This window comes from Lactuca sativa, chromosome 4 (genome assembly GCF_002870075.4).
Source record: "Lactuca sativa cultivar Salinas chromosome 4, Lsat_Salinas_v11, whole genome shotgun sequence".
Lineage (NCBI taxonomy): Eukaryota > Viridiplantae > Streptophyta > Magnoliopsida > Asterales > Asteraceae > Lactuca > Lactuca sativa.
This window is the reverse complement of record NC_056626.2, coordinates 314,605,677-314,615,771: the sequence shown is the minus strand read 5'-3', so window position 1 is coordinate 314,615,771 and position 10,095 is coordinate 314,605,677. Positions and strand designations below refer to the sequence as shown.

Sequence of the window (10,095 nt, the reverse complement as noted above, 5' to 3'; positions counted from 1 at the left end):
GGAAAATATGGGATTTTCCTGGGGTTAACATATAACTTGTAACAGAACTGTAACGAAGGATAACTTAACTACTTTACATAAGAAAATATGGGATTTTCTTGGATATCAAACCTTTTCAGAAAACTAAAGGAAACCGATACATTTTCACAAAACAAAACCGCTTATGAACTCACCAGCTTTATGCTGATTTTCAAACTGCTTGTATTCTCAGGTCCAAGTTAGACAGGTACCCGGCGATATCTTTTGATGAAGATGGAGTGCTTCGAAGACTCGTCTCTTTTGTTCATATGATATATGTATAACTTTTGTACAATTTACTTTTGAACCAAATGTAAACTTTCATATATATGTAATGTAATGGTTGTTTACTGTGATTACTATGTACATTGGATTTGATACACAACATGGAGTCAACCCCGGGAACGTTTCCGCCTTTGCTTTTCAGGGTGTGACACCATTCTCTATGCCGAATCGGACCACATCTAATTATCAGTTGAAGGCATGGTCTAGGCTGATGTTTGAATAGATTATGAACTAAAGTGGAATGATTTAATTTGATAGGATCTACATCTGCTCTGATACCATGTTGGAGTTGATACATAGACATCGTAAATGGTTTCGTCTTTATTTGTTGTACTAAACTCAAATAGGAAGGAAATGAAATCAATATAATAATTATGCAATATTCAACAATATAATTTGAAGCTCTTAATAGAACTATTTTGTAGTTGCTAATTCCCATAGAAAATGCCTTCATTTGGAAATTGTTAATATTCTATGTTATGATCGTAAATACTTGAAAGCGGCTTAATTTCTTTATGATGTTTCTAAAGGGATTGATTTATTTTGGTGCTTATTTGAAGCATGTCACTTTAGATATTAGTTATTATCTTTGTTTAGATAGTTATGTCGTATTATTTATTTTGGTAGTTATCGTTGTTTCAACACTATTTATTTGAGATTCCCTCCCCCCTGTAACTTGATTTTTCTGATCATAATGAAATAAAGTCACAAGCAACTTTTAATCTCACCAAATTCTTTATGGTATCAGAGCCTTAGATCCGATTGGGTAATTGAATATCAACCATGACCGGAGAAAAGGGAGACGATAGCAAGAAACCTGAAGCTGGAGAGACAATTGATACCAATTCACCTTATTACATTCATGCATCAGACTACCCGAAAAAAATGCAGGTCAATGATGTGTTGAATGATAATAACTACAATGAATGGAAGCAGGAGATGAGGAATTTTGTGCTTGCCAAAAACAAGATGAGACTGGTAGACGGTTCTGTTCAGAAACCAGAGGCATCATCGCCGATGCATACGACATGGATATGGGCAGATGCAATGATCAAGGGTTGGTTGACCACCGCCATGGAGAAGGAAATAAGAACAAGTGTCAGGTATGCAAATACTTCCTCAAAGATTTGTGAGGACCTTGAAGAACGGTTCGAGAAAGAAGGGGCACCTCGAGCATATGAGTTGAAACAATCGCTCAACGCTACGAGGCAAGATGGGAATTCAGTCTCCAATTACTACACCTAACTTAGGTCCATTTGGGATAAATTGCAGATGGTCCTACCATCTCCACGATGCACCTGCGAAGGCTGTGATTGTGGGATTGGAAAAAAGCTGAACGAGATAAGGGAAAAAGAAAGGACTTACGAGTTTCTATTGATTCTAGATGATGAATTTTCAGTCATCAGAACTCAGATTCTTGCGATGAAACCTTTCCCTCCAATTGGTAGTGTTTATGACCTTCTAGCTGAAGACGAACAACAAAGGGCGCTATCCGGAGGAGTGAAAAGAACAGGCACTGAATCGTCGACCTTCTAGGAAAATTATAATCTGCAGCGTGGTCAGCAACAACCTACAAACAAGACGACGATGCAACCAACAGGCAAATCGACACAAAAATTCGCCAAGTCAGAAAGTGATAAAAAATTCAAGTGCTATTTCTGTCAGCATGAAGGGCAGAGCAAGGAAGGATGTTTCAAGATAATCGGATATCCCGAGTGGTGGCCAAGAAATAAAGAGAAGCCCAAAGTTGCTTGTGTCAAGTTGGGCCCGATCCCGACACCTGGGCTCACTGTTGAACAAGACCATTTATTCGTCGAGCACTTCAAGGAAGGGTTAGACATGAAAAACAATAACAAGCAACCTATGACAACCATGGTAGGTAGAAACAATATTTTCGATGGGTGGATTGTTGACTCGGGAGCTACCGAGCACATGACACACATACTTGATTTCTTGTTCAACAAAATACAAAACTCCAAAAATTCACCTGTTGTCATTCCTAATGGAGACAAAGTGTCGGTCATGGGAGAGGGGAACATACCTTTCCTGGAGGAGTCAATATTAAAGGAGTTTTGTTTGTACCAATTTTTAATTACAACCTTCTCTCGGTTGGAAAACTCACAGATGATTTAAATTGTGCCATATCCTTTTTCCCTGGATTTTTTTGTCATGGAGGAGTTGGGGACGAAGCACTTGATTGGAGCAGGTAATTGGAGAGGAGGGTTGTATCGGATGGGTATAACAAATATGAAGACAAGCAAGGCTCTTATGTCAAATTTTGAAGTCTGGCACAAGAGACTTGGCCATCCATCAACCAAGAAAATTTGAAGTGTGAATTTTATCGATGTTACAAAAGAAAAACAGTTCAATTAATGTGATGCTTGCCTTAAAGAAAAACATACTAGGCTTCCATTTCTAGTTAGTGAAATAAAAACGTTTGCTTGTTTTGATTTAATACATTGTGACATGTGGGGCAAATATAGAACACCTTCGATTTTTAAAGAATCATATTTTTTTACTATTGTTGATGATTTTAGCAGAGCTGTATGCACTTTTTTAATAAAACATAAACATGAGGCAAGTACATGTCTCGTTGATTTTCACAAAATGGTTCAAACACAATTTGGCAAACGAATTAAGCGGATAAGGTGTGACAATGGTGGGGAGTTTGTTTCCAACAAAATGTGTGATTTTTACTCTCGAGAAGGGATAGTCTTGGAAACTACATGTGCCCACACCCCACAACAAAATGGTGTGGTGGAACGCAAGCATAGATACTTACTTGAGACTACCCGTTGTGACAACCCAAAGTTTATTCTGTTACATTACCCCGTTACCGTTAACGAAATATTCCAATGTATAAAAGTTTCGTTAATAAGAGGTCATCAAATAAATAAATGTTTTATTTATTTATGTTTTGTGTCGTGATAGTCGTAATAAAGTAAAAGAAAACACTTAAGTTGCATTTCCATTTAATTGGAAAAAGTTAGCTTTTATTTTTACGACCACTAAATCGGGTGCGACCAAAAGCCCCGTTAAACGACAGTATCGGGTAGATTTCCACTGAGCTTCAACTCCAACCCCTATATAAGGGAGAGTAAACCCCATTTTCACCTTTTTACTCTCTCTCTGAACTCTCTCTCTATAACTTTTTCCCGAGCCAAAAATCATCCGTTTCGAGCCCCAAACGAGTAGGTAAACTATCCTAACTTGTTGTACAACCTATCTAGCATGCAAATTCGTGTTTAAATCATAAAATAGGGACAAAATGATGTGTTTACGGCCTAAGAACACTCTTGGACCGTGAACACAATTTAATGGGCTTTTTATGCCCCAAAACCCCTCCAAATTTCCCCTAATGGGGTATAGGAGCTTACGACCGTAAGCTCCCTTGCTTAGGGCCGTAAACTCCTCAATGGTCCATGAGAAGCCTTAAATCCATTCATACAAGTTAGATTTGGACCTAGCAAAATTCCACGATCGATATTAAGCCTTTACACATCCTAGAACACTCTCACCATGAGTTTACGGCCGTAAACTCATGGGGAGTTGTCCCAGGGCCGTAAACACCCTATGGTGAGTTTACTCTTGGAGAGTAAACTCCATTCCTATGTCATTTAAGCCCTTAAATGTTACTCGGGACACCCCAAACACTTAACCAAAGTGTTTTCCGCTCCTTAGAGTGCGTATACTTGTTTAATTAGTATATAATATACTAATTGTATGTGAACATACATTATCATATGTTAAATAGGTCTCTAAGTGTGTCCAAGTCCTTACTTGACACCAAGCACCCAACTGGCGCCTTCGTTGGATCCACTTACACCAGGTGAGTTCATACCCCTGAATGAACATTTTAAATGTTTTTACATGTTTTATAGGGGGTGAATACAAGTTAAACATGCCAGTTACCATATCAATCACATGTGATTGATAACCCGTATGCACAAGGATTTACCACACTGTAAACTGTTTTACCAAGTAGGACATTGTAAATGGTTTCTAAAAGGTTTTCACTCGTTCAAAACTCATACTTAAACTGTTTTGTTAAAGTTCGTTTTAATCTGGTTTATGAAAAGTTTCCAAAGAATTTCTAAAAGTTTTCAAACTTATTTTACCAAAGAACACCAAGTTGCGATTTTCTTAAGCATAAAGGTTTTTCAAAGTTTTCATCAAAGTTCTCTTTCATGCGTATATTCTTACCTGTTAGATATCGCGGCTTCACTTTTACTTAGTTTAAACTCCTACTTGATAATGTTCCCACTTAGTGGTACACTTATATCAGTTAATGCTGATACTTCATGATCCGGTTATTCCACACTGTACGGTTATACATCACGATTGGTTATTCCGCACGATTCGGTTATACATCACGATTGGTTATTCCACACTGTACGCTATACATCATGATTCGATTATTCCACAGTGTACAATTACACACCATGATTCGGTTATTCCACACTATACATTTACACACCACGATTCGGTTATTCCACACTGTACGTTTACACACCATGATTCGGTTATTCCACACTGTATGTTTACACACCACGATTCGGTTATACATCACGATACGTTTCCACTTGTTACACACCCAGTCGTAGTTAGATGTATGTCTGTGCTTGCATAGGTGCATATAAAGAATGATTGAAGGACTTAGGAAGGCTTGTCCGCCCTATATCCTTTTCTTCGTTGAGATGTGGTCTGGTGGGATCGGATGGCTGTCCGAAGGTCGTTTGATTCATTAGTTATATGTTATGTGTACGAGCATAGACATATAGGTTTACTTTAGTCAGACCAGTTTTGAGTCTCTACTTCTAATTTAGCACTTACATATGAAACCCACTACCCACTATTAGGGATGCATCTTTGGGACACGGCCTTCTCCGTCGTCTAGTTGGTAACTAGAGTCTCCTGTAGTGAGAGCGGACATTGTGTGTATAGATCTATACGGGATTGAAACCCCCGCACCCTGACTGCTAGCTACAGTCCACGGCCTACCAAGCCAAGGGGTGACAAATGTCATATTTTATAGACGCTTGTAGGGCGTCAGGTACTCTAGTGTCGGTTAGTATGGTTACGAGTATCCCAGGTTGCCTTATAATTCATGGCCTTAAGGTAACAGTATTTCACAAGCAATTTACACTGTATGTTGGAGACCCATTCTCAGAGTCACACTGTTTTTAGACCTTGCTAGCTGTATCTTTCATTTGATACTGTCCGTGTTCTGTATTCTCTGTTTAGACCTTGTCAGCTGTACCTTTCATTCGGTACCGTCTGGGGTCTGTGTCTCTTTCTGTTAGACTGAGCCAGGCATGTTGTTCATTCGATACTCTCCTGGAGTCTATGATTCCTTTTCCTTAGTTAGCAGTCCTCACTGCTGAGGCATATGTTATTTCCCTGAATTCTCCTGCTTTCTTAATCCAATTCTGTATTTTGATAATGATAGCGATTAAGGGAAAACTACCTTTTTACCACATAACTCCGTCCAATCTTGGTAAAAGACTGCTTTTATTAAAGAAAATATAGGATTTTCTGGAAAAGACACTATTGTAATAGATACACTGAAACTACCACTTTCATTAAAGTTATTTGGATAAAATGACCCTTAATACTTATGAACTCACCAGCATTTGTAAAAATGTTGATACTCGCTTTTCAAATAACTTGTATTCTCAGGTTAGCATTAGACAGGTACATCCCCAGAGCTGTTGATGAAGATAGCTTAGTGCCATGTTGTACTTACTTATATTTACTTGTATTATTTTTATGTATTGTAATGTAAACCATGTAAAACTATTACTATTAATGCAATGTTTTGTTGTACTTTGATTACTATAATGCATGTGTTGTGATACTTGACATGACGTCATCCACCCCAGAACGTTTCGCCGTTCCGGTTTTGGGGTGTGACAGATTGGTATCAGAGCATTGTTTATAGTGAGCTAAGTATATCAATTCATAAAAGATATACAACCTATAAATACAAAGGGATAAAACACTCTGACCAAGAATTATACTTTAAAATATTACCATCTTTTACCAAAGTATAAGAACATCCAAAGCCTAAACACTCGAACACAAGTATCACTAGAAGAACAATAATAAAAGTCTTCGGATGTTGAGCATTACCGTCAAACCTGGGCAGTTATGTAATCGTAAGCTGGAATAAATGTAACCTAATCAACTACATTTATTTGAGATGCGATGAACGTGTGCTTAGGAGTGATAGTGGTGTTGCAACAGGTCTAAAACTTACCAACTAGGAATGCTAGAGCCAAACATAAAGTCAAAATACTATAGGAGTATTTTGGAGCACTAAAAGATTTACACTAATCCCAGAATCATATACAGAAGATAAGAATCAAACAAGAAATTAAAATACCATAGGGGTATTTTAGGATCCATGACTAACCTTGTGTGAAGAACTAAAAAGATCCTTATTGATATACCTACAACTACAAAGGGTATACTCCCAAGGTTATATATAATAAGGATCCCATAAGCTAAGAATGTGTGGCTTCGCTCTAGTTCCTTTTCCTCGTTGGGATGTGGATATAGAGTAGTATCACATATTCGAAGGCCTATCGGATCTAAGCTATATAAGACTTGTATACCCTATGTAATTGTAGCAGGACTCGATATGGATCACTCAGTGAAATGTTAATAATCTCTTAGGATTCTTTAGACATTTCCATTCTCGCATGAACAGTATAGACAACCCTACCCACTTCAGTGCTTGACAGAAGAGTTGATGCAGACCCAGAAGAGGTTCATTGAGAAGATTTCCAGTTCGGAAACAAATGAACTGGGTCGAGACTATTGAATTCACCAAGTGCCTATATCTCTTTAGGGGCAACGGTGAGAAACTCGCCTAAACTTCCGAGATTTCCAATCATCCATCATGAGGTGATGACACCCAGAGTTGGATTCGGAAGTAAGGCGGAGTAGAGATTCAATATGTCCATACGAGGAGAGAACCCTAGGTAACTACCCGAAGGAAACCAACGCCGACTTCAGTCAAAGATACGAGGCAGATAGAGAGGGAGCCAGTACATGGAACCCGAGAAGTGTCTTTACCTCGTGTTCGTCACATTAATACACCCTTAAAATAATACAATTTAGTGAGTTAGTGGTTACACTACTCACGCTATGTGTTAGGTAAATCGTCATTTCCCGTTGCCAGTTAGACGATTAGAGCGGATCCACGCACCTCTATTGAGGGTATTTAGCCATAAGTCTTTATAAGCCTCTCTTTCCGCGGTGTTCGAGCCGAACGGTTCTCAAATCCTTCCAGACCGGAGAGTGAAACCTTTCCCAGTATAAAGGTAACGTAGTAGGAACGACTCACATCTTATGGCCTTTTCCGATACTAATACCCCTACCTTGTACACCAGGACTACATCATATGTATATAGGTCGACACTCAGACAACCAGTACCCGAGGCACGGGAAAAATTTATGCCTAATGCAGTCAGGACAGATATGTCCAGGGCTAGCCATCGTCTCTCATTATCTCGTATTCCTTTCCGTGTAGGAAAAACCATGCCTCCGAAGAAGCGTAACCAGTCCACAAGCAAGAAACCTACTCTCTTATTCGATGAAGCTACATTCCAAGCTGTAGTCTCGGCAGCTGTAGCAGCTATCATGGCCCACCTGAATGCTAACAATGCTAATGTTAGAAAGGGACCTATCGGAAATTCCGATCCTAGTAGTGGGAAACAGCAACCAACCTCTGCATACCCAACCGCCCAAGAACCTCACTCAAATCCACCGAAGAGAAAGATCAAGATCGAGGAGGGAAGTACCTCGACTCAAGGACCTTCCGTAGGGCAACGAGCTGAGGCAGTCAATACCCCTGCCAACCCTCCCATCCCTACACCTAGGAGACCATACTTAGGAAACCTTCCTCATTGTAGCAAGTGCAACTACCATCATCATGGTGTCTGTCGGGAGCTCTATTGTGCTAGGTGCCACATGTTGGGGCATACCGCTCGCGTCTGCAGAACTCCAGTTGAGTTTATTACATCAACCACCATTGTGACGGCCAATACAGCTTGCCACCTATGTGGTGAGATTGGACACTTCAAAAGGGACTGCCCAACTGAAGGAAAAGACAAGGACACAGGAGGAGCCTAACTCTAATGCTTAGGGAGAAGCATCAAGGAACCCGGTGGATTTTTGGTACGTCTCTCAATCTCAGATAACTAAACTGAAAACATTAAAAGACTAATTTAAATGTAAATACTTCCCCAATAAGGCGAAAGTCACAGCACTTTTATAAAATTTAAAATTCATCAGGTAAAACTATAATGGCTAAACACATACGTTACGGCCATGTATAATTAAGATGGATAGACCTAGAGTGACTGAATGCCGCCTCATTTCCTGTTCCTCGTTTGGTTGTGGATTTAGGGCGAAGTCGCTCAGTCAACAGTCCTCCCCACCTTAATTATACATGACTAGTATATGTAGGCGATTATAGAAATGCCTTGTAAGAATCCATTCATGAAAAAGGTACTCTACTCAGAAACACTTAGGACTCTCTATAGTTCCGCGTCGACTCTATCGGTCCAAGTATCCGCGGTAGTGATGTATAGGATAAAACCCAAGACGCCTAGAACTTGTGTGCTCGTTTGGCACATGACTCTATCGACCTTCATTTTATATCATGTCGAGGTATGCCAACGTCGACGACTCTATCGATCATGGTTTGACGTAGTGCAACCATGTGTACATCCTTAGTGCTATGTAAAAAGAACTTTCTCCATAGCCATGTCGGCAAATAAAGGTTCTTCTGAACCTAAACATAATACAAATAATCAAACCTAATACGATCCATCAGTCATCCCTCTTATCTCAAACCTTCCGAAGTACCCGAGAGAAGGGTACCACGCGCTGTTAACCAACCCCTCTTAGTCAGATGGAAACCGAAGCGAAAGACACTGCAAGATACTGCAGAAGACAATGACCATCCGAAGCATACTTCGTAGATCCCCCAGAAAGACCCTGCGCACCTCGCACATCAGGCTCGTGAACCCAGAGGATAGAACTCATGGGACTGACCACTATAACCAAGTATGTGCATAAAGGTGGTATATAGTTGAGATCAAAAAAATTTAAGATGTGTGCTTCCTCCCTACTCCCTGTTCCTCGTTGGGTTGTGGGTCTGGGGTGGAGTCGCACAACTGAACATCCTGCCTACCTCAATTATATATGGCCTGCATACACCAAGTATTAGTGGTTAAGCCAAGTATGAGCTCTACCACGAATCTCTTAGTAAAGCCCTTCATCCTATTCCATAAAATAGGAGCTGGAGTCAAGAGAACCGTTGCGGGTTGAGCTACTATAATGACCACAAATCCGAAATTTGTTGTCATGCCGGTTAAGCCAGCATTGTAGCTAACACCCTCAGTTAGTACAGATATTTAAAGTTCTGAGTGATGGGAACCTATACTCACTAGATTTTACCTAGACCGAGAAAACTCAGAACCTTCGAAAGAGTCATTGCAGTAGATGCCCACACTACTCAGGCACTTCGTCCACCCTGTTACTGACAAGTAGTGCCTATAACCCTCCACCCTCTCGCATGGAGGAAATTATCGTCGCCCTGTAGACGATAGACTTCATTCTCCGAAGTAAACACTAGAATACCGAGAAGCACAGGATAACCTCCGCATCCAGGAATACTTGATCAAAGTGCGAAAGTAGTTGTGTTAAGCCTCATGACCCAGATGCCGAAGAGATTATGGACTTGACACCAGCCTTGGTGTTAGTCGAGGGGTTATGCAG

At 40.1% G+C, this 10,095-nt stretch overlaps 1 protein-coding gene across 1 annotated transcript; it reads left to right on the top strand.

The window, feature by feature from the left end:
• Window positions 1-1,086: 1,086 nt before the first annotated feature.
• LOC111915388 (uncharacterized) lies at window positions 1,087-1,548 on the top strand. Its single transcript, XM_023911050.1, has one exon. The coding sequence runs from the start codon at window positions 1,087-1,089 to the stop codon at window positions 1,546-1,548; it is 462 nt and encodes a 153-aa protein (XP_023766818.1).
• Window positions 1,549-10,095: the final 8,547 nt, after the last annotated feature.

Coding starts and splice junctions, on each gene's coding strand:
- LOC111915388 (XM_023911050.1), top strand. CDS start 1,087: ATGACCGGAGAAAAGGGAGACGATAGCAAGAAACCTGAAGCTGGAGAG.